This window comes from Amblyraja radiata, chromosome 2, assembly GCF_010909765.2.
Source record: "Amblyraja radiata isolate CabotCenter1 chromosome 2, sAmbRad1.1.pri, whole genome shotgun sequence".
Taxonomy (NCBI): Eukaryota; Metazoa; Chordata; class Chondrichthyes; order Rajiformes; family Rajidae; genus Amblyraja; species Amblyraja radiata.
The window spans coordinates 144,115,847-144,141,718 of NC_045957.1; the positions used below are offsets into that span (position 1 = coordinate 144,115,847).

General features: G+C 43.5%; 1 protein-coding gene across 4 annotated transcripts in view; it reads right to left on the reverse strand.

The window, feature by feature from the left end:
- The window catches only part of slc12a7 (solute carrier family 12 member 7), a 254,830-nt gene that overhangs the window by 119,931 nt on the left and 109,027 nt on the right, over positions 1-25,872 (reverse strand). For all 4 annotated transcript variants that reach the window (XM_033016701.1, XM_033016690.1, XM_033016696.1 and 1 more), the window contains exons 2-3: positions 1,282-1,376; positions 285-416 (exon numbers count right to left, since the gene is read on the reverse strand). In XM_033016701.1, coding sequence (XP_032872592.1) covers positions 285-416; positions 1,282-1,376 — 227 coding nt within the window. The remainder of the gene's footprint in view (positions 1-284; positions 417-1,281; positions 1,377-25,872) is intronic.

Below are 25,872 nucleotides of genomic sequence, written 5' to 3' on the forward strand. Positions count from 1 at the left end.
TGATGCATTCCAAACCTTTGACAGGAAATTGCAACCTTATGAGGCACTCCCATTTTTAGTTTTCAAATTCAGCTTCCCAACCACTGCTTCAATGTTTTAAAATATAAACATTTTCTTTGTTCCTGAATAAGCACAATGTTAACCTGGATTATTTTCACCTCACAGAGAATGTTCTTCCATGCACTCAGATTGAGACATTTCTGGGCCATATGCCACACAGCAGCAGTTCTCAAAACCAAAGTTATCAATAGGTGGCATCCGTCACTTGTACAATGCATATTTACCTTAATTTCCTTCTTTTTCGGCTCCTCGTTGTTTTCTGCCTCCTCGTGTTCCCTGACTCCCTGAGTGAGATTGGTATAGTTCGCCAATCTGTTAAGCAGGGAGGAGACCATTGGATTCCTATCCATTTCCTCCTGTTGAGTAAAATCAGGAAAATATTCATGTTATATTTGTCCTAAATAAACAATATATGAGAAGACGACACATGAAGCAATATTACATCGATGCGATTGACTTTTAACTGTTTTTTGAATGGCTGATAAAACCTCGTGCTAGTTTTCTAAAGATCAAGGCTAAAACCTCATGGCCTCATATTAACACAACAAACACTAGCCTTGCAATCTGTGAATGAATAATAGCTAGCTAGCTAGCTGGTATCCATCTATCTATACATAACTAAAACTCTGATCTTGTTATTTTCTGGTTTAGCGGTCTCATATAACCCCCCCCCCCCCCCTTCCCTCACATACCCACCCCCACCCCTCCACGCACACCCACCCCCACCCTCCACATACACCCACCAATGACTCTCTGTACTGCACAGACTTCTAGTTAAATAATTTCAGGCCTTTTAAAGTCCTTAGCCTCACTTTCAAATTGGTCAACTCCATAATTTTATAACCTTTCAATTTCACTGCAGTCCTCCAAATATGGCCTCTTATGGACCATTGGTACCCCTGAAGAATGGTCCAACTCAAAATGTCACCTATCCATGTTCTCCAGAGATGCTGCCTGACCCTGCTGAGTTACTCCAGTATTTAATGACTTTCATTAGCACCTCCAGCTGCCTCTGCCACCAACTCTAAAATCCCCGTTAGCTTTCCTCCTATTTGTGCTGCTTAAACCAACATCTTTCGGTCCTAGTTTGTCCTGAAATGGACTGTTTTCACAAATCTATCTGTTCATGCTGCAGTAAAGCATCTTAAAATGTTCTATTACCTAAAATTTACAAATTCAATTCTTGTACATTAAAGATCCATGCAACAAATGAAATGTTACCTCAAAAAGTGCCAAGTTTTTCCCTTCATACAGGATTCCTTTGTCAATGTCGGTGCTGTTGATAAAAGGACTGCTTTCCTTCGGAACTCCATCTCCTATTTAAATAACACATAGAACCATCAGTGTTTGAAGTACTATTATGTTGAACAGAACATCGTCAGTAACCTTTACTGTGATGCACTCGTATCCCATTTTTTACTTGATAGGGTATGTGTGGTTGAATGTTACCATCCCACTATGTGGGTAAAGAGAGAGGGTAGGGGAGGCATTGGTTAGAGGGGGTAGCAAGGGGCAAGCAATGAGAGAGGAGTGGAAGAAAGGAAGAGCATCAAAACATTATTTAACCATCCTGAAAGCTGTCCTTATATATTTATCACTCACACAGCATTTCTTTTTAGACATTTATCTCATTGTATCTTTTTTTGAATGAATAAGTTTATTGGCCAAGTATATACACATACAAGGAATTTGCCTTGGTGCTACGTTCGCAAGTAACAACACGACATACAGTAAACCATTAAGAATAAAACATTATAGTTTAAACATGTGAATAAAATAAAATACCAGAGCAAAAGGAGGCTACAGACTTTTGGGTATTGATAAGAGCTACTGCTCGTGGAAAAAAAGCTGTTTTTATGTCTGGCTGTGGCGGCTTTGACGGCCCGGAGTCGCCTTCCAGAGGGAAGTGATTCAAAGAGTTTGTGGCCAGGGTGAGAGGGGTCAGAGATGATCTTACCCGCTCGCTTCCTGGCCCTTGCAGTGTACAGTTCGTCAATGGGGGGAAGGTTGCAGCCAATAACCTTCTCGGCTGATCGAACGATTCCCTGCAGCCTCCGGATGTCGTGCTTGGTGGCTGAGCCAAACCAGACCATGATGGAGAAAGTGAGGATAGACTCTACGATGGCCGTATGGAATTGAAACATCATTGCCTGTGGCAGATTGTGTTTCCTCAGCTGCCGCAGGAGGTACATCCTCTGTGTGGCTTTTTTGATTGTGGAGTCGATGGTGACCCCCCATTGAAGGTCCTTGGAGATGATGGTTCCAAATTTGATGCTATGCTTCTCCACTTTAAAACTGTTACTCAAGGGCCTGTCCCAATGTACGAGCTAATTCAAGAGTTCTCCCGAGTTTCCCCTGATTCGAACTCAGAGAATTACGGGAATAGCCGCTCGTAGGTACTAGGGGTTCTCGTGGACATTTTTAAACATGTTGAAAAATCTTCACGAGTCTTCACGAGCTTACCGCGTTTCCCGAGTACCTGCCGTTAGCGTTACGAGCTGCTAAGAGACGTCCCGAGCTCCGACGTACCCGCTACATACATTCTACGTGCTTACCACAAGTTTGATTTTATTTTTAACTCGGGGGAGCTCTTGAATCACCTCGTACAGTGGGACAGGCCCTTAATATTCAACAATTCACTGTTGATTCAGAAGTATCTAGACACAATCAGAGGAACATGAAAATGGCTACATAAATGAATCCAAACACATTCAAAGCTGGTGCCATTATTGTCAGTCCATGTGACTACAATTTAAAAAGTAATTAACTAATTGATAAATTGGAATACTGAAGGAAGTAAAACATTCTACAGGTGCACAACCTTTTATCCGAAAGCCTTGGGACCAGACACTTTTCGTAATTCAGAATTTGTCGGTCTTCGGAATGGAATTTTTTTAGCGTAGATTTTAATGGCTGGCTCAGTGGTAGAGTGCTCGGCTCATATCCGCAAGGTCGCGAGTTTGCGCCTTGATCCTGGCAGTTACTCGATCGCGAGTTTGAGTCTTCAATGTCGTTTTTTCTTGCAGAATAAATGTTTGTATGAAATGCAGTGTAGGAGAGGTGTACTGACTGTGTGGGCAGAACTTTGGAAGTGATTGCCCACCAGTCTAAAAAGCCGCTGTGTCTCCCTGTCCCTGGGATAGCAGGGGGCGATCAAACAGCACAATACCCCCCTCCCCCTCCAACTCCAGAGGAATCCGCACCCCGATGGGCCGCTACGGCGACAAGTGGCAGTTCGCCCACAACCCGAGCTGCGCCCCCTCATCCGCCACCCCAAGAACAAGACGTACCTTGCACACCATCAGCTTCTGCCCCTACGTGTTCCTCTGGAGTTGGAGCGGGGCTGGGCTGGAGTTGCTGCTGGCTGTGGGTCTCTGGGATCTCCGTGCTTGCAGTGGGCCTGGGGGTCGGTGGGCGGCGGTGGGAGCTGTGGAGCCTGTGGACCTACGGACCTACCTCCGTGGAGCTAGCCAGCTTCGGAGCGTGGAGAGCTGCGGGGGCGAGCTGCTGCGACCCGACTCCGGTGGATGGTGACACCAGGAGCTCGCGGGTCCACGGTGGGAGACTGCTTTGCGGGGCACCGGCAGCGGCGACTTCTCCCGCCCGAATTACGGGGTTGAGAATGACCTGGAGGGGGGCCTTACAACGCCCGGCGCGGCTGTAAATTGCCGCGGACTTGCTAGAGCCCGCCGGGGGCTCCAACATCAAGACCCGGGGCAGGGCCCTACATCGCCCGCCGTGGCTTTGCGTGGCCGCGGACTTGCTAGCGCCCGCCGGGGGCTTTGACCTCGACTTCGGGAGAGGAATGGAGAGCAGGGGAGAGACAAGTCTTTGCCTTCCATCACAGTGAGGAGGAGACTCACTGTGATGGATGTTTATGTGAATTGCCCCCTCCCTCTGCAACTGCAAACAACCCCACTCTCCTGCAAGGGCGGTACAGTTCCCGGAGGATGGCAGGTGGCCGGAGACGTCAGGACCAACAGGAACCTGCTCCCCGATGGCCCCCTACGACGCCCCGAGCTGCAACCCAGGTTCCTCTGTAGTTGGAGCGGGGCTGGGCTGGGCTGCTGTTGGCTGTGGGTCTCTGGGTTCTCCGTGCTTGCGGTGGGCCTGGGGGTCGGTGTCCAATTGGCCCTGACGTCTCCGGTGACAGGCACGGTCCTGCTGCAATCGCCTACGTGAAGACAGTGCAAAGCCCCCGCGCCGGTGCAATGGGCGGGGAGCTGGAGAGGGGAGGGAAGGGGTCACACACATGGCGGGGAAGCAGAGGGGCGTAGGTGGGGTGAAACTGAAGGGAGCGACAATCTGCACTGTGTATCGTGAGTCTACCGTGGGAACTTTTTAACTCAGCGGGCAGGCAGCAGCATATTGTCAATTATTAACCCTCCCGCGCAATATGCCCTCACCTTCTCTTTTATGAATGGGGACTTAGTTCCACTTTCTTCGCTGACCGACCGGAGGTTCCGCTGTCACCTCTGCGGGCCGCCCTCGGTGAACGTTTTCAAGGACCTTTCTTCAAGGACCGAAAAAATGGCCGCTATTCGGAGGTTTTCGTTATTTGGATCTTCGGATAAAAGGTTGTGCACCTGTATTATTGCTATCCCTTTTCCTGATCTCCTATGGAATCTGCTTAATAATTCTCTTTAATTGAAGGTCTATAGTTAAACGTGGTGCCAGAAAACCTTTTTGGTTGGCTCTTTAAATTAGTACATTATATTACTAAACATTCAAATTGATTCTCATTCTGCAACCAAAATAATTCTCATTCTTTGTCAATTAAGGAAAATGAGATCCCTGAGAAAAAGTCAATGGTATGTTTCTAAAACTGTACAAGCAATAGCAACAAAGCAGAAATTAAAAATCTAAAGCATATGTGTCTTTTTACAATACTGCACCCAAAAATGTGACAAATGGGGTCAAATATCACATTCCTTCAAAAAAGTTGACAAGCACTTTATTGGGTTCATGACTAACATAGTATCAACAACAAAATATAAGAAAAGATAGCATATTGATGGCAAGTTTCTGAAAATGGCATTGGAATACACAAATACATTTTGTGTAATGGTTGTTGCATGGTGTCCACCAGTGACGTGGATGGCACAGTAAGTGCACGTATTTAGACAATAGACAATAGATAATAGGTGCCAGCAACTCACTCACTCACCGCTGCCGCGGCGATCCGGACGCGGAGCCACCGCATTGTGGCCGGGGAGGGAAGTAGCTCGGGTGGCTGCAAATGGCCATCGGGACCGGACAGCAGAACCGGTCGCCACCTCAGCGCCTTCTGCCAGCCCACTCGCCAGCCAGCCACGGTGTCCTTCGGCACAGGCGCAACCGGTGGAGGTGGTGGTTGGCGGATAGCTACTGGGCGGAAGGCTGGCTGCTCCGTCCCGGGCTCTCTCTCTCTACTAGTTCCGGGGCAGGCGACCTGGGTGCTACAGGCAGTCCCGGGGCAGGCGATCTGGGAACTGCAGCTCCTACCGGGGATGCGAGGAATCAGCGAACTGAAGCCAGTCCCGGGGACGCGAGGGATCAGGGAACTGCAGCCAGTACCGGGGCACACAGGCGATGTTCCAGACCCCTGGACTAAACCAAACCATTGATCCTGTCCCGCCAACCTTTTTTCAAAATTTAGCAAATTAAATTGGGGGTGCATCTTCGACGCAGGTGGGTCTTCATTGCCAGGAAATACGGTAGGTTAATTGGCTTGGTGTATGTGTAAATTGTCCATGGTGTGTGTAGGATAGCGTTAATGTGCGGGGATCGCTGTTCGTTGCGGATTTGATGGACCGAAGGGCCGGTTTCCGAGCTGTATATCTAAACTAAACTAAATAATCAATTAGATTAAAACAAAACCTCCCAGCCAAGCACCAAGGTACATTCTGGTCATTTATTTTGCTTATTGGGCCTAAATGTTGGAACTAAATGATGAGCGTTTGATGGCACTGCGCCTGTACTCACTGGAGTACTCTGGGGGGACCTTATTGAAACGTATCAAATAGTGAAAGTCTTGGTTAATGGATGTGGAGGGGATGTTTCCACTAGAGGGAGAGTCTAGGACTAGAGGTCTTAGCCTCAGAATTAAAGGACATTCCTTTAGGAAGGAGATGAGACGGAATTTAATTAGGGAGAGGATGGTGAATCTGTGGAATTCTTTGCCACAGAAGGATGCGGAGGCCAAGTCAATGGATATGTTTAAGGCAGAGGTAGATAAGATGCTTGATTAGTACGGGTGTCAAGGGTTATGGGGAGAAGGCAGGAGAATGGGGTTAGGCGGGCGAAATAGATCAGCCATGATTGAATGGTGGAGGAGACCTGATGGGCCGAATGGCCTAATTCTGCTCTTATCACATGACCTTCTGTTAAATGTTGTCCACATTTTTTGTTTTGCAACTGTAAATAAACTTCAAAAATATGCAAAAGGACGCAAAGTGCTGGAGTAACTCAGCAGGTCAGGCAGCATCTCTGTAGAGCATGGATAGGTGATGTTTTAAGTCAAGACGTTCTTCAGACATTGGTTGTGAAATAACATGCTGAAATTATCAGAGTAACTGTAGAAATTCAAGCTCCTTTTGGTTTTTAAAATAAATAAACGTATTGGATTACCATACAAATAAACATTATTTCTGTTTATGAAATAACCCCTCCACATATTATGCACAAAGGCATCCCTGGAGCTCAGGATAGATTTGATTGTTTTGTTGACTCTGGTTATGGGGGATTTCTAGGTCATTAGTTTGCAGTATCAGCCGGAGGCAAGGAATGTTCTCAATGACCTACAGTTGATTTTGATTCAACAATACCCTGCCTTTAATATTCTTATTTTCAATAGGCTTCAATGGCCCCAGTCTTCAATCTCAAAGTTCTTCCTGTCCTTAAAACCCTCTGACTTTCTGACTTTAACACTATTTCAATTATATCATTTTTAACAAACCCATTAATCACTGCATCATTAGGATCCCAGATACACAGCAATAAAACACAAATGGATGAGTATAGATTAAACCACTTCCCTGCTCCCGGTCTGTAGCCTTGTACATCACAGCTTCTCAAGTACCTTTCCAAATGTCTTTTAAATTGTGGCGGGTTACCTCCACAACCCTTTCAGGCAGTTCCAGACACTCGCTACTCTTTGGATGAATTATTGTTTTGAACCCTAATATAATTTAATGTCCCCTAGTGTTGACTTCTCAACTAAGGGAAATAACCCCAAAGACTTTTTCTAATTTTATGCACCTTGATTAAGTATCCTTTCAGCACTTTCTTGGTTCCAAAGTACACAATCCTAGAATTGCCAACATATCTAAATATCTCCAGGTCTTGTCATCATCTTTGAATCACTTTTGTTGGTGGTGAAAGAATGTCATAATGGTGCAAGGTTGTTCTGTGGCATTGTCAAGAAAATAGAAAAAAAGTATCAGCTAAAAAAGAGTTAATGGTTATATCAGGTTATTCATATTAGAAAGCCATTGTTACACGAGGATCAGGCACAAGCTGGCATTCAACCTCTCAACCCTGCTCTGCCTTTATTTGCTTAAGATTGATAAGCACCTCAACTCTGTTTAGTAGCCTTTCTTCCATTGTTACTTGGTGCCCTAAACAACATAATATTTCAGTTTTGTAGATCTCAATTTTAGCAACTACTAGACTAAGGGGGAGGAGGTGTGTGGGGGGGATGTATGGGGGAGGGGGGGATGTATGGGGGAGGGGGGGGTGTGGGGAGGGGGTGTGTGGGGGAGGGGGTGTGTGGGGGAGGGGGGGTGTGGGTGAGGGGGGGTGGGGGTGAGGGGGGGTGTGGCTGAGGGGGGGGGGGGGGTGTGGGGAGGGGAGGTGTGAGGGAGGGGGGGGTGTGGGGGAGGGGAGTGGGGGGCTGTGGTTGTGGGGGAACCTTCAAAACCTTCATAACTTTTGTGCTATTTCACCGATCGAAACAAAACTTATTTGACTTGCAGCAGAATGGTAAAGTGGCGAAAAATTGTAGCGCTATGGGGGATCGTTTTTGCGCACATTTAATTACAACGCAGACAGGAAATGGTCAAGATGAGAGTTTTAGTAATATATAGATAGCCACAAATGTTTATGTAGTGCTTCTAATTTGGCTTCAAATAATCTTGCTCTAATTATATTTTGTATTGTTCACGATTCCTCTACCAGAGGAAATAAGTCGTTTCTCTACAACTGTCCACAGATCCCTTGATTTTAATGAACAGTTATTGCCAACATCCTAAATTCAAGCAAATGCTAATCAAATTGGCTGAATCAAGTTGTTCACCCTGCAATGTCAATGGATGTTTCCTAAAACTTAATAATCAAACTAACACATGAACTCAAATTGAATCTGAACAAATGCTCTCTCTTTTACACTTTAAACATCCATTAACCATTGTCAAACACATTTTCTGTCAGACCATTAGCTTTCGTGATTTATTTCACATTAGCCATTTCTCAAAGGGTGCAAGAATAGGACACCTCTGAAAATGTTATTCCTTTCCCAGGAAAGTTCCTGCTCCCACCAGATATCCCACTGGTAAATTTGTCCAGATTGAAATGATTTCCTGGGGGCAAAATATAGACAAGCATCCTACAGCTGCAAAACATCATCAACCAAACACATTGCCTCACAACTACTAAACTTACAGATTCTAGATTTTGCAGGACATCAACTACAACAATTGTTTCTCAGGATCCAGCCTTCTGCAGCAAAATAGATTTAACAACACAGAATCTGCTCATTCAAATCTCTGACACTTGCACAAGTCTCCTCCTATCTGTCTCCATCCAACCCCATTAGCAGAAAAAGGACATAAAGTGCTGGAGTAACTCAAAGGTCAGGTAGCATCTTCGAAGAGATGTATCAGGTCGGGACCCTTCTTAGCAAAACTTCCACTCCTTTTCCTCTCGTACTTACTTGATAACTTTTCTCTTACATCCATTTATGCTGTTCACCTTTACTTCTCCAATTACTAGTTGTCATATAAACCTCAATAGACTAATTGGATTTTTTACTGTTCAACTTGAGATGAGAAAAACATTTTTCACACAGAGAGTGGTGAATCTCTGGAATTCTCTGCCACGGAAGGTAATTGAGGCCAGTTCATTGACTATATTTAAGAGGGAGTTAGATGTGGCCCTTGTGGCTAAAGAGATCAGGGGGTATGGAGAGAAGGCAGGTACAGGATACTGAGTTGGATGATCAGCCATGATCATATTGAATGGCGGTGCAGGCGCGAAGGGCCGAACGGCCTACTCCTACACCTATTTTCTATGTTTCTATACTTACGGTATATGACTATAAAGTTCAGATGTCTTGGAAAACAGGAAAATTGACACATATTCATCTGCAGGCTCGTGTATAAATTACACATCTGCAGTAATGGCTGCACATTGTGCACTACTACCAAATTAACTTATAAAATTTGATTTCAGAAATCTTTAATGAAACCACATTTTGGAAGCACGGAACAAAAAGTACAATTGTTACCATACATACCAACCTGGACAAAATGTTCCACATCCAACCTATTGAACTAAAGTCAGAACTGCAACTGAACTAGAGCAACTCATGCAGCCTGTTGGATTTGTCAACTTTTCTTTCCATCTGGCCTCCATGTGCCTCTTTACTATTCCTAAAACATGTTTGATGACTGAACATGAACAACCATTTAAATTCAGAGAATTTCCAAGATTAACAAAAGCTCTGATTATGGAATGTTTAATTTCTGTACTAAATGGCTAGGACCTTAACTGTATAAGAAATAGAAACAGGAGAAGGCCATTTGGGCTTTGCCATTCAATAAGATTATGGTTCATCTTTTACCTCTGCAACACTTTCTGGAACTAATCCCAAATTATTTAATTCTCCTAGCAACCAAAAATCAATCAATCTCAGCCCTGAATGCTCAGTGACTAAGCATCCACTGTCTTCTTTCAAGGGAAATTCCAAAGTTTCACTATTATATGGGTTAAGAAATGTTGTCTCATTGCAGTCCAGAATGTGTAACAATTTATTTAATGATTGTAACCCATGAGTATAGCCAAAGAAAATACCAACTCTGTACCTACTCCATCAAGCTCTGTATAATTTTGACAGATCACTGCTCCGTTGACGGAAGGGTGACCCATCAGATTCAATTTTCCTCATTGAATGGTTATAAATCATTTTGTATCTTTGCTCATAAATCAGATTTTTTTTTGCCTATTTAAGTTATACTCTTAAGTTACTGCAAAGGCCACTAAATCAAAGTTCATCAGGCTGTCATGATTTGGTGGTAAAGTGGTATTAACAACAAACACCATTTAATAGGGCTTGGAGAAAGGATGCAATATGGCTGAGGCAGAGACTAAACAAAAATCAATAGGAAACGCTATTCCTATTTTGAATGTAATCACTATTGGAATGAAAATTAAGATTGGAAACACACTGGCATTTGAAAGTAAATTAATTCAAGCCACGATAACAAATGTAAAATCTATACAAGTGTAATGGAAAGCAGTCAATTACTTACTAAATAAATGGATCCACTTAGAGACCAAAGATTTAGTTTAGTTTATTATCACATATTCTGAGATACTGTGAGAAGCTTGATCGGTATGCTATCCTGTCAAATTATAATATACACGAGTACACTGTTCTTTTAGAACTGCAGCCAGAAAGTCATCGCGTTCCAGCACTATCTTGCAACTTCCAAATCCCAAATCTCTGAAAAGATCCACCGTGGCCAAAGGAGATGTGCAATTTATTATCTCCTCACATTAAAGCCTGGAGTCCTGGATCTATGAGGATGGGGATTGCTTGGGCCAGTGTGGTGCTGATGCCTCCTTGCAAAGCCACTGCATGCAGCTGCCACAAGTTATTCTTGATTTATTTGCTCACCCTGCTGCTGTATGCCCTCCCAAGCTGCCACCACCGAAACCAAACCCCACCACCACTGCAGCCATGCCATCTGTTGCCTCCAGCAGCTGCCCGTCTGCTTCCCTGCGCCAAAGCCACCATCTCCCACTTCCCAAGCTTTTGGGCGCTTACTGAGGGAGGCGATTTGGTGGACCATTCACTGCCACCAACTTTCTCCATCACCTTTCACTTCCTCCATCTTGTTCTATTGCAGGTACACAAAAATGCTGGAGAAACTCAGCGGGTGCAGCAGCATCTATAGAGCGAAGGAGATAGGCAAAGTTTCGGGCCGAAACCCTTCTTCAGACTTGTTCTATTGCACTAGCATTTATATACCCAGCTTACAAGCACATTACAGCCAGTCAAGAGGCTTTGAAATGTAATCACTGTTGCAATTCGGGAAATGTACTGGGTATCTTGGACCATATAAGCTCTCACAATGTGATAACAAATGATATTTAAAGGTGCCGGAGGAATAAATGTCAGCCAGGACAAACAGATTGTTCCCCCTGCTCTTCAAAATAATTGTGACTATCCACTTAACAAGAGCAGAGATGACCTCTGTTTAAAGACTCATCAGAAAGACAATGGCGTAGTGGTAGAGTTTCTACCTTACAGCACCAGAGATCCGGGTTTGATCCTCATTACAGGTGCAGTCGGTAAAGAATTTATACATTTTCCCTGTGACTACACGGGTTTCCGCCAGCTGCTCCGGTTTCCTTCCACATTCCAAAGACATACAGTTTGTAGGTTCTGTAAATTGTCCCTAGCGTGTAGGATAGTGCCGGTGTATGGGGTGATCACTGGTCGGCATTGGCTCGTTGGGTCAAAGGGCCTGTTTCCACTCTGTATCTGAAAGTCTAAAGATAACACCGCCCAAAAGAACAGCACCTCCTTAGGGGTGCACTAATACATCAGTGTAATCTTCTCTGCCAAGAATGGTAATAGCCTTTCATAGAAACATAGAAACATGGAAACATAGAAAATAGGTGCAGGAGTAGGCCATTCGGCCCTTCGAGCCTGCACCGCCATTCAATATAATCATGGCTGATCATCCAACTGATCATCCTGTATCTGCCTTCTCTCCATACCGCCTGATCCCTTTAGCCACAAGGGCCACATCTAACTCCCTCTTAAATATAGCCAATGAACTGGCCTCAACTACCTTCTGTGGCAGAGAATTCCACAGATTCACCACTCTCTGTGTGAAAAATGATTTCCTCATCTCGGTCCTAAAAGATTTCCCCCTTATCCTTAAATTGTGACCCCTTGTTCTGGACTTCCCCAACATCAGGAACAATCTTCCTGCATCTAGCCTGTCCAACCCCTTAAGAATTTTGTAAGTTTCTATAAGATCCCCCCTCAATCTTCTAAATTCTAGCGAGTACAAACCGAGTCTAACCAGTCTTTCTTCATAAGAAAGTCCTGACATCCCAGTAATCAGTCTGGTAAACCTTCTCTGTACTCCCTCTATGGCAAGAATGTCTTTCCTCAGATTAGGAGACCAAAACTGTACGCAATACTCCAGGTGTGGTCTCACCAAGACCCTGTACAACTGCAGTAGAACCTCCCTGCTCCTCTACTCATATCCTATTGCTATGAATGCTGACATACCATTTGCTTTCTTCACTGCCTGCTGCACCTGCATGCCTACTTTTAATGACTGGTGTACCATGATACCCAGGTCTCGTTGCATCTCCCCTTTTCCTAATCGGCCACCATTCAGATAATAGTCTACTTTCCTGTTTTTGCCAGCAAAGTGGATAACCTCACATTTATCCACATTGTACTGCATCTGCCATGCATTTGCCCACTCACCCAGCCTATCCAAGTCACCTTGCAGCCTCCGAGCATCCTCCTCACAGCTAACACTGCCCCCCAGCTCAGTGTCATCCGCAAACTTGGAGATGTTGCATTCAATTCCCTCGTCCAAATCATTAATATATATCGTAAATAGCTGGGGTCCCAGCACTTCATAACAAGGACAGAGTCCCCCATGTCCTCACCTTCCACCCATCAGCCGTCACATACAGCATATAATTATTCAACATTTTCGCCACCTCCAATGGGATCCCACTACGGGGCCACATCTACCCATCTCCACCCCTTTCTGCTTTCAGCAGAAACCGTTCCCTCCGAAACTCCCTGGTCAACTCGTCCCTTCCCACCCAAACCACCCCCTCCCCAGGTACTTTTCCCTGCAACCGCAGGAGATGCAACACGTGGCCCTTTACCTCCCCCCTCGACTGTATCCAAGGACACAAACAGTCTTTCTAGGTGAGGCAGAGGTTCACTTGCACCACCTGTGAGAATGTGAAATTTAACAAATCTTAGGAAAATTAAAGCAATTTTCAGTGATTCTTCAGGTACATCGATGTTATCTTTTCTAAGTAATACTTAAGGATTTTTAAAAATTGCTAGTTCATTCTGCTAATGAATGACAATTCATTCAAAGAGCCATCTTGAACAAATTTATACAGTCAGAACTGGCAGAAATTCCAGACCAATGTCCTTTAATTGAATGAGAGTAGTAAAAGGTGGCTTTTTATAATAAATGGAAACACTATTACATTAAAACCGACATGCATTTTGCATATTTGGCTTATTATACCAAAGGGAAAGATAAATTGCTAAAGTCAGATAAATAATGCAACACCCAATTCCTTTTAAATTTAAGAGCAAATGACTCATGACAAGTGGAGCAGCAAGATTTCAGGGGCAGATAAGCAAGGAACATGGAATGCTTTTGATCTTTTTTCATACTGAAAGTGTAAACTTAAACCAAGTTTGTGAATTCCTGCCACACCTCATCTAGATTATTCTGGTTCAGCATTAGGGTGGTGGGCGGATGTGCGGGAGTGGGCGCCGTCTGTGTATGGCAGCCTGCCCGCAGTCCGTCTCTACTCCTTTTTTATTTTATTTTATTTTAAGTCCTGTTAAAAAAATGTTAGTGGAGGTCTTCTATGTGGTGGATGGGGGTGGGGAAGGGGGAAACTTTATTTCTTAGTCCCCTACCTGGTCGGAGAGGCAGCATTCCTCCAAGCTGCTTCTTCACCCCGTCCTCGCGGCCTACCATCGAGAATGGAGCGGCGTTTCCTGTCGGGACCGGCCGGGACTACAGCTTCGGCGGCGGTGGTGCAGCGCTAGGATACCAACACGGAGCGGGCGATGCCTTACCGGGTCGCCGTGCGGTAAGCTCCGGAACGCTGTGGCTGTCGATCCCAACATCGCGGAGCTGGGGCTGCGGGCGTCCGGCCACGGGCGGCGCTGGATTTGGAGCGCCGCAGAGCCAGGGTTCGAGTTCGCCGGGGTCGGAGCTACAACTGGCGCGGCCTGAGGACTACAAGTGCCCCGGTCTCCAGGGAGGAGGCAGCCGCTCCAGACTTCTCCAAGCCGCTGAGGAATGTTTCACCCGACGCCGAAGTTCCATCTTCATGGCAAGAGGGCCCTGAAAATCATCGGACTGGCTGCAAGGCCACAAATGGGCCCCGACCTTGGGTGTCTCACAGAGGAAGAGGACTTAACTTTCTGGTCACTTTCCCCACAGTGGAAAGTTTTGATTCTGCTGTGGGGGGACGTTTGTGTTGAACTCTAAAATGTGTTGTGTCCATTTTATTCATTTTTTTTTTTTTTACCCTTTTTCTATGGTTTGTAATGGAACTTATTATTTAATTTATGTAAAGCACTTTGCTGTTATGTTGTCTGTTTATGATGTCTTGTTTATTCTTCTGTACAGCACTTTCGTCAACATTGGTTGTTTTAAAGTGCTTAACAAATAAAGTTGGATTGGTTGACAGTAATATCTGTTCCACAAAATAGTGGAGACTCCTGACATCTGCACTGGCTCATTTATGTACAAAGCTCCTCCCAAAATAAAAGATTTGGTTCGAATGTAGTCAATTAAGTTTCACAAACCTGTCCCGCTGAGTTACTCCAGATTTTAGTGTCTATTTTCACAAGTCTATATGCAGTCTCAGGAACCTACAGGCCCTTTGCATACTGGGACATCTCGCCTGTATATGTGCATCCTTCACTTCAAGCCTTCGCGCTTACTCTGTTGCAGCTTGTGTTCAGGTTTGTTCCAGAACAACAGATAGCACTAAATCCTTGAAGCTTCCACGATTTATCAATCCTTGCTCTCCACATTCCCGACTCAGATTAATGTTCCAAAGGTATACAGCCTGGCATCCATAGTAAGCCATGGCTCGGTCAAAAACGCTCTCTCTTGAGGCCAAAGGTTGTGGTCCTCAAGTCTTCCCTCCTGAGATTTGACGAGAAAAACTAATCCAGGCATAAACTTCAAAACAGTTTGTAGCAGATCCTACTGATACAGATCCCATATCTTATATCCTAAATCCTGACCCGCTGAGTTACAGCGGATCATTTTGTGCCATTTTTTTTTACAAACCAGTAACTACAGTTCCTGGTGTCTTCAATGTGTTTAATTTTACCAGTCAATATATCAACATTCCCTGATCAAATTTCTGGAATTCTATATCTCCCAGCAACTTTAATATAGAATTCAAGAAAATGTTGAATAATGATTCAAAATGAAGGTTCAATATTACCTTAAAGGTAATAAAGATGAACAACATATGACAGCCTTGCCTGTCACACCAGCATTCTATGAATAAATAATTTTCTTTTAAAAAGACAAATGAGTTGGGAACAATCAGAATACACAAGGGGCCTACAATGCATGATAAATCAAAACAACACAGGACTTACAAAAGCATCTTACCCTTTGGGAGTTTGGCCATCCACCTGGTTGCAAATGGCATGCAGTTTGGTGAGGTCTCAGTTTGAAAAGAAAGCTAATGCTGATGCCCTTACTAAAACAAAATGAAAGAGAACTATATATATTTGTTTAATCACTCGGTCACAAGCATGGAATCCATCCACAAGGACGTTTAAAACAAAGAAAATAAGAAAGTCTAGAAAACTATGAGGAAAGCCAACGTTAAGAACCATAGTCCGTGAAAGCACAACTGTGCAACACTGCGGGATCATTCTCAAATTTTCACTCTCTCACCGGTCGTACAAATATTGAGATGTAATTCACAGGAGTAAAACGCTGAATTTCAACATCCACTGTTTGTATGAAATTTTACAAGAGTGAAATCAATTAAAAATGTTGACACTGAATCAGTTAGTGATATATTTCAATCTACGAAAAGATTGGTCGAGGAGGTAGTGTCAGAGAACGTCATAGAGAAAGAAATAAAGAATGATGAGCAGACAAGTTTAAGGAACTAATTCTTGAGCTTATGATCTTTGCAGCTGTGATGAGCCAATGATGAGTAACTAAATTCAGGGAAGATCAAAAGTCCAGAGACCAGAGATGGAAACATTGAAATATATATATAACTGCAGTAGAATACAAAGGGGGTCCAGAGATTACAAAGGGAGGAAGGAATGAGACAATAATAAGATACAAAAACAAGACAGAATTTTGAAATTAAAACATTACTTATTTCAAAGTGGTGATAAGGTTAAACTATTTATTGTCAGTGAACTCAACTAAATTGTAAAGAAATAGCACTTTAGCCAAAGATTGATATAGTCTCTGGAGAGCTGAGACTGAGATTTGGGATCAAGTATTTTATCTTCCAAGCAGTCTTGTAAATATTAGTCCTTCTTTTGCAGCAATCTCAGCATCCACCTCTAATGATAAAAATATCCCACAGGATATCTAGGGTGAGGCAGCTGCTACAGTGTACACAGGGACAAGCGATTGCTGATGTAGACACATGAAACTGGCACAATGAGAAATGCTTTGAGCATCCCCATGATAAAATGGTTCCCGTGGTTTTAATTTTTACTAGATGAAGGGGGACCCGCAGCTGCAGCTCCGGGCTCCAGCTCTAGCTCCGGGCTCCAGCTGCAGGCTCCAGAGTGAGGCCGGGGAGGGAGAGAGTCTTCAGCTATGAACTTTGGTCTTAGTCCACGGCCCAACCTGCCCCTTTTGGTGCGTCCCTTTTAAATAATGGGCAGGCAGAGAATGGCCGGGCGACGTCACTCGCAGCGCGTGAAACACAACGCACAGACCCATTGTGACGTCAGCACGTCATCAGGCAAAGCCAGCCGGTTTATTTTCAACGTTTCTTCAGATTTTTGAACATTTTGATTAATAACTTGAGAAATAATGCATGAATTTTTCAGATGAGGCAATTTCGAAGTCCACGGGATAAATCTCTACCGGAATATGTAAAAAATGTACTCAATGGGCGGGCTCGCTGCCCGCCCGTTGTGTCCCAGCATCACACGGGAGGGCTGGTGTCCCAACGCAGTATTCCACCTCTCCACCAATTCCAATATTGGTGGCCAGTAGGGGGGGGGGGGCTTTATGCAGTGCTAGTATGGGTGTTGTGGGCTGAAGGGACTGGTTTGCAGAGGGCTAGTATGGACTGTGGGCCGAATGGATTCTTGGGCTGGCGGCTCAGTCACTCAAGCCTGTTGTGCTGGCAGTTCACTCACTCACAGCTGGTGGGCTAGCAGTTGGCTTACGGCTATTCCTTGAAATTCCATTTCAAGCAGGGTGCAAGGCCATCAAATTCAAGTGCAGTTTCATACCATTTCAAGCAGGGTGCAAAGCCATTAAAGACAGTGAGTCGTGACCTCTCCCTCCTCGGCACCTGATGAGCGGAGGGGGACTCTGAGTAAGATGGCCAAAAATCACAGCCGTACATGGTAGCGTTTTTTCTAAAATCAATATAAAGCGCAAACAGGAAGTGGTCAAAATTAGACTTTTAATTATATAGAAGGCAAGGCAACTCTACTTAGGCAAGGCAACTTTAATTAGGCAAGGCAACTTTAATTAGGCAAGGCAACTTTAATTAGGCAAGACAACTTTAATTAGGCAACACAGCTTTAGCATTTCCAAACCAAAGGCAACACAGCTTTAGCATTTCTAAACCAAAGGCAACACAGCATTAGCATTTCCAAACCAAAGGCAACACAGCTTTAGCATTTCCAAACCAAAGGCAACACAGCTATAGCATTTCCAAACCAAAGGCAACATAGCATTAGCATTTCCAAACTATATTTTCAAACCACATTAAGGCCACTGACAGGTCAGTAAAACCACTCACAGTTTAGTAGACATGTGTTCAGTGTTATTCACAGCTCAGACTGAGAGACGTGACCCTCTCGCTCCCCCATCTTGCAGAGACTGACTGAGGCACTCAACACTTCCGGGTTTTATAGTCCCTCCGGAAGGGGCATGGCCTTCAGGAGAGAGAATCTCAACATTTTAAAAACACTAATAACTCTTTTATTTTTCATCGATGGGAAAAATCCTCTTGTCCTGCGCAGCGGAGGGGGGCTCTGAGTAAGATGGCCAAAGATCACAGCCGTAAGTGGCAGCGTTTTTTCTAAAATCAATATACAGAACAACAGGAAGTGGTCAAGATCAGACTTTTAGTAATATAGATAAGGAAAGAGCATTACTGACCCAGTAACAGGCCACTTGCCCCAATGGATCTACACCAGTGACTGTGATGCACAAAACCCTTAACCCAGTACTCTTTATGCAGTGTGTATATCAATATTTCCAAAAGGAATTCCTCCAATTATATTTGCAATGAAGCGTTCAGTTGCTCCAAGATCTTTACTTTCTGCTCTTCAAAGAGTATGCCATTAAGAAATGTTCGGAAAGTCAAATGTCCTTTGAGGTAGGGATTCAAACCACTTGTATAGATGTAGTCCAACTCGCAGAATTTCAGAGAACGTACAGCTGATCCAGCCAGTGATGTTTTGGACTTGTAATATGGACTGTCCTTAAGACATTTCCATGAACTGCCCCAAGTTTCCTCGTCTTTGTGTCTTTCTCCGGAGTAAAAAGAAATATTCATTGAGGACTTTGCCCATTTTCTGCCACTGAACACATAGACAATAGACAATAGGTGCAGTAGGCTATTCGGCCCTTCAAGCACGCACCACCATTCACTGTGATCATGGTTGATCATCCACAATCAGTACACCGTACCTGCCTTCTCCCCATATCCCTTGACTCCGCTATCTTTAAGAGCTCTAACTCTCTCCTTTGAAAGCATCCAGAGAATTGGCCTCCACTGCCTTCTGAGGCAGAGAATTCCACAGATCCACAACTCTCTGGGTGAAAAAGTGTTTCCTCATCTCCGTTCTAAATGGCCAACCCTTATTCTTAAACTGTGGCCCCTGGTTCTTGACTCCCCCAACATCGGGAGCATGTTTCCTGCCTCTAGCGTGTCCAATCACTTACCCTCTTTCCCCGAATATGTAAAATCTCTGGAATCTCCTTCATTTTATCTGCCAGAGCCATTTCATGCCTGTTTTTTTGCCCTCTTGATTTCCTTCTCAATCCCCATACTCTTTCAGGGGATACACTTGATTCCAGCTGCATATGCCTGACCCATGTTGCCTTTATCCTGGCCAGAGCCTAATTTCCTCTCATTATCCAGGGTTCATTACTCTCACCTGCCTTGCCATTCACTTTGACAGGAACATGCACGCCTTAAACTCTCATCATCACACTTAAAAGCATCGTACTTTCTGTACGTCCCTTCGCCTGCAAACGACCTACTCCAATCAACTAGCAAATTTCCGTCTAATACCATCAAAGTAAGCCTTACTCCAAACTTTAACTTGTGGACCGGCTCTGTCCTTATCCATAACCATTTAAAAACTAATAGAACTGTGGTTGCTGGAACCAACATGCTCATCCATTGATTCCACTCCATTTTTGAAACCTGGTTTCCAGGCCTGCCCAATGGAGCTGACGTGAATTACTGTCTCTTTGCTGGGAGAGCAATGACATTGGCTTGCTTTGCCTGCAAAAGGATTTGGAAGATTTTGCGAAGAATGCATTGGTGGTCCCTTCCAGTATATAGAAGTGGTTGTTAGAGACAGTCCTCATTTTACATGCATCCAGGAGGGCAGGGAAGACTGCTGCTCAATCAATCATAACTTTAGACTTGGTTTTGAAGTCTTGATTTTGGAATACTTTTACCCAGACAGCCAAAAGCTATACTGGGACGTTACAGGCAACAACACATTTCAACATCAATATTTGTCATCTCTGAGAGGTGGCACTCAGGAAGTGAATTGTCATCCTTGTTTACCAGCATCTCCATGTGGATTGTGTTTGTTAGGGGTTGGATATGGACTCTGGTGCAGTATGATAAATTGGTTACAACCTATGTTGGCAGATATTCAATTAATCATCTACAATCATTCAATTCAATCATCTATACTGAACTAAAGAAAACACGGACTCAAAAGGGGAAAGATGTTCAGTAGTAAATATAATTTTTGATACTTGAAGCTCAAGCAAATAAGTCGTTCTTCCAAAGCTCAGAGGCCTGGATCAATACTTTGTCTTTGCTGCCTTTACACGAGTCCTTTGATTGCATTGTAAACCACATTATGCAAACATTTTCCCATAGTAAGGCCGTGACGGCATTGGTAAGGGAAAAGTGAAAATATACAATGCACGAGGTAACAGAAAAAGTGCCTACTCATTGGATGTTTAACAATGGTGCATGTTTAATTAGGGGATTTATTAAAATGTTGCGTGTCTGTGTAACCACAGGCATTACACAAGAGGATGGGTCTTACACACCATATCCATAAATAATCCATAAAAGGTTCTCCATCAACCTGCCTCACCAAACAACACTGGCAATAATATAAATGTCAATAAAATTGAAGAATAATCAATTTTCTACATCCACTGCATTCGGTGTTCCCAATGTGGCCACCTTTACATTGGCGAGACCAGGCGTAGACTAAGCAACTGTTTCACCGGACACACACTCGATCCACCAAGGCCTACTGGGTCTCTCGGTTGCTGACCATATTAACTCCCTTTACTATACTGACACCTCTGTCCTGGGCCTACTCCATTGCCAGAGTGAGGCCACACAGAGGAACAGCAACTCACAATCCGCTGGGATATCTTACAATCCAATGGAATGAACACCAAATTCTCCAATTCTAGATAACACACCTACAAACATCCCCCTCCCCTCCCCCCCACCTCTTCTCTGTGCCCCATCAGAGGCGCACTCATTTCTCCCTTTCCCCCATTCCCCCCCTTGCTCTGGCTTCACACTTTACTCCTCTTTTATTCAGAGTTCTGTCACAGAGATAACACAAGGTAAGACAGTGGAGAAGTTTCAGGGATATTCTCAAAAGCAAAAATACATCGTAATCATTATTGGGAAATCTGGCCAATGACAAATCAAAGTGGAGGAGCCGCATTCACGATGGCACTTCTTGTATCGGTGGCATTTCTTGTATCGGTGGCATGCAGGAACCCAGTGTAATTGACAGAAGGACCACACCTCCCAATTACCTACCCACTGGCCTTGCCAAGCACCTCCTGCTTCACCAATAGTTACATCTGCAGTTTCCTCAGAATCTAATGAACTGGAGAGGAAGTCAATCTGTGGGACAGCCTTAGAGAAGAGATCAACACTACACACACATACACACACAACCTTTTATAATCATCAGAATATAAGATCAAATCCTACCTGTCATACATAAAGTTTATGTATCAAATCCCAATCCAGTCTGATACACAAGCAGAGTCTTTGAATATTTTTAAGGCAGAAATTAACTGACACTTAATAAACTAGAGGATGAAAAGTATGTAGAGGTGAGGTTACAATTGAATCAGCCATGATCTAATTAACAGTATTGAGGGGGCGAGTGGCTTACTCCTGCTTCTAATTAACATGTTCATAGAAACATAGAAAATAGGTGCAGGAGTAGGCCATTCGGCCCTTCGAGCCTGCACCGCCATTCAATATGATCATGGCTGATCATCCAACTCAGTATCCTGTACCTGCCTTCTCTCCATACCCCCTGATCCCTTTAGCCACAAGGGCCACATCTAACTCCCTCTTAAATATAGCCAATGAACTGGCCTCAACTACCTTCTGTGGCAGAGAATTCCACAGATTCACCACTCTCTGTGTGAAAAATGTTTTTCTCATCTCAGTCCTAAAATATTTCCCCTTTATCTTTAAACTGTGACCCCTTGTTCTGGACTTCCCCAACATCGGGAACAATCTTCCTTTTAGTATTGAGCGTATAAAGTATATTACTTGACAGGGAGTCAATTGGTCCAATTTCTGATTGCTATTCTTCCTTTAGAGTCAGAGTCAAAGAGCTGTACGGCATAACATTTGTCCTTGCCAACCAAGTTGGTATATTGGGCTAGTCCCACATGCCTGCATTTGTCCATAGCCCTCCAAGTCCCTCCGATCCATATATCTGTCCAAATGCCTTTTACAATTAGGAATTTCAGTTCATTCCAACTTATTTTATTCGTGCATCAAAGTAAAAAGTAAATAGTCTAAAATGATGTACATGTGCACCTGCTTCAATGCACCTAATCCTCCTCAGAAAAGGTTTTCATCTTGTTCACAAGTTAGGCCTTAAACAACATTCAGACTAAGATTATTATAAATACATTTGCAGACAGAGAATCCTTCTATAATGCTACCACATTCTCTTCTTCAAAGCTATGCCTATTTGGCATCTATTGAGCTGTAATTCAGCCCGTTCAGATGCTCTCAGTATTAGACTGGAATATCAACCCAGATTATGTGCTCAAATATCTAGAAATAGAATAACGCATGACCTTCAATTCTGAAACAAATCTGAGTAATGTTATTTTCCCCATCTCAAAGTTCACCATAGCGGAGGGGAGGTTTTTTTTTAATTCATACCTACGGGAAAACATTTTTAAAAAGTGGAAAGCCAAAGGTGCACATGCCCTTTAAATATCAAACCATTGTTAGGAAACATTGAACAGGCCGAGATTCTTCATGCTTGAAAAGGACGAAAGAATCACTCGACAGAGTTTGTAAATAGGTTCAAGGGTTTCATCTTGTGATGATCTTCAAAACCACAAGCTGCATGTCATAACCAGAGCTTTTCAGCACAGAAACAATTCTTTTGGCCCAACTTGTCCATGTTGACCAAGTTGCCTAACCAAGCTAGTCCCAATTAGATTCAGAATTATACACCAATGAAGCAGACTCTTCGACCCAACTCGTCCATGCCGACCAAGATGGTTCCATTTACCTTCGCCTGGCCCATATCCCTCCAAACCTTTCCTATCCATGTACCTGTGCAGGTATCTTTTAAATGTTGTTATTCAACAGGCCTCAACGACATCGCTGGCAACTCGTTCCATAAACCCATCACCCTCTTGATAAAATTGACCCTCAGGTTCCCATTAAAAATTTCTGTCAACTTAAGCCAAAGGACCTGAATTCTTGACTCTCCTATCATGGGAAAATGACTTTGTCTGTGCATTCACCCCATCTATTCCCCTCATGATTTTGTACAGGTCATCCCTTATCCTCTTGTGCTCCAAAGAATAGTCCTGGCTTGACCAATCTCTCCCAATAGCTCATGCCCTCAAGATCCGACAACATCTTTGCACTTTGCCCGACACAACTCTCCAAACCTTTCCGATCCACATACCTATCTAAGTATTTTTAACTGTTGTAATTGTACCTGCTTCAACCACTTCTACCACTTCTGCCAGGCAACTGTTCCGTGGTATGCGTCACCCTCAGTGTGAGAACATTGCTGGATGCATTTGCATGATTCACTGAAAGTGGCTGTTCAGGTGGACAGGTGTGAAGAAGTCATTTGGCACATTTGCCTCATTGGGAATGGTACTGAATACAAATGTTGGGACACCATGATGCCCCTATACTAGTCTTTGGTGAAACCTCACTTGGAGTACTATGTGCAGTTCTGGTATCCAGCCCCAGCCTTCACATATTGAACCTACAATGGGCGGTGAACACAGCCCCAGCCATCACATGCTCGCCACTTCCTTCCATCCATTTTCATAGAGTATTGCATTAGCAAGGCTTGAAGTATCATCAATGATGCCTGCCACTTTGCTCATTCTCTATTCTCTTTTCCTTTTTGGAAGATACTAGGAGCTTGAAAGCTCAAATATCAATCACCTTTTTTCTCACCCTCTATCCAGAGGTGCAGTCATGTACTCACACACTCAACTACATTATTTGGTTATTCCGTTATTGTACTTTAGCTTTTTTTTAACTACTTTTTTTTAAACTACTTCAGATTTTTACACCATTCTGTTGCTTTGCATTCATCATTGTATTTATTGTTCCATCTATTATAGTCATGTACACTGTCTGCGCTATAAACCTCTGGCGAACTAGTAATTTCACTGATATGACAAACGTCTAATCAAAATCTCAACTACAAGATTATTATTTAAAAAGCCAACTCAGTTTTGCAAACATCATATCTCACTATCTAAATTACACATTTTGACAATACAGTTATCACCAAAATACAATGCACATTAATGACAAAGCATCTTGAGATGCTGGGGCTACGTGTCCGATTTCCTTTCAATTAGCAAGATGCTGCATCATCATTTTCTTGCTTGACTGTCTACAAACATTGACAAGCAGCAGATTACTAGCATGCAATTTACAGTAAGCCCCCACCTCAAGGTCAACTTGTTCGAGATTTAACATATCACAATTATAAACACCATAATTCGATTACTCATGGTCATGAACACAATACAACAACAGGGGATGTAACAAATTGCCGACTGCTATCACCCACCACAAAAGCAGCTGGAGCTTGAAAGCAGCAGTACCTCCAAGTCATGCAGCATCCTAATTGCTTCGATAATAACCTTCATGGCCCAAAATTCTGGAACTCCTTATCAAGCTGCACTGGAAGGGTTTCATCACTACTGTCACTATGGTGATTCAAGACGGAATTTCCTTAAAAGCAACCACGGTGGCACAGCGATAGAGATGCTGCCTTACAGCGCCACAGACCTGGGTTCAAACCTGACTGTGGGAGCTGTCTGTGCAGAGTTCATACGTTCCTCCCAGAGACCTGCGTGGGTTTCTAGGGGATCTCTGGTATCCTCCCACACTCCAAAGATGTACGGGTTTGTAGGATCATTGGCTTGGTATGTTTGTAAATTGTCCCTAGTGTTTGTAGGATAGCATTAGTGCGTGGGGTCTGCTTTCGTGGTGTATCTCCAAACTAAACGCAACAAGCATGTTCTCCAAATGATGCCCATATTACAAGAGGTTTTTCTTTAAAACAAAAAATGTAGCAGCATTGGCAAGAGGAGAGAAGTGTAGTGCCTGTATGCTGGGTAGCATAAATAAATGTCTTTGTCAATAACAGCTCTACAGCCATATAAGATTTCCCTATAAGACTTTCCAAATAAATGGCAGTAAATGTTCATAATGAGTTTCTGATGGAGGTTTACATTTGCACTGGACATTACTAGATTGCAATGGTTTCTGACGAGACTGCAATGTTGGATACATATACAAAATATATATTTTTAAACATTTTATAAAATAATAATTAGTAAGATTTAATAATAAAAAAAATATATTGTATTTCATTGCTATTATGAATATCCCTTTTTTTCCTCCTATCAGTCTGGTTGATTTTCCAAAATGTCAAAACTGCCTTGCAAACACTTTTTGCAGAAGTCCTCCTGAAATGTGGATGTGCTCCTCAACTCCTATCCCATCCTTTCCATATGAATAGGTCAAAAGGAAATATGTACTATCAAGACTGGAAGCAATTTTATTGGTCCAGAGAAGCAGAACATACAGGAAAGGTAGCACAGCAAATCTAGCAATTATTGAACTAGTCCTGCTAATCCACAGGCCTAGACCAACTACTACTCATTGGATGCTGAACATTTCTTTAGACATATAACATGGAAACAGGCCCTTCAGCCCACCAAGTCCATGCCGACAAGCTATCACCCCGTACACTAACACCATCCTACACACGAGAGACAATTTTACAATTTACAGAATACAATACAATACAATACAATACAATACCTTTTATTGTCATTTGAACCTCACATGAGGTTCAAA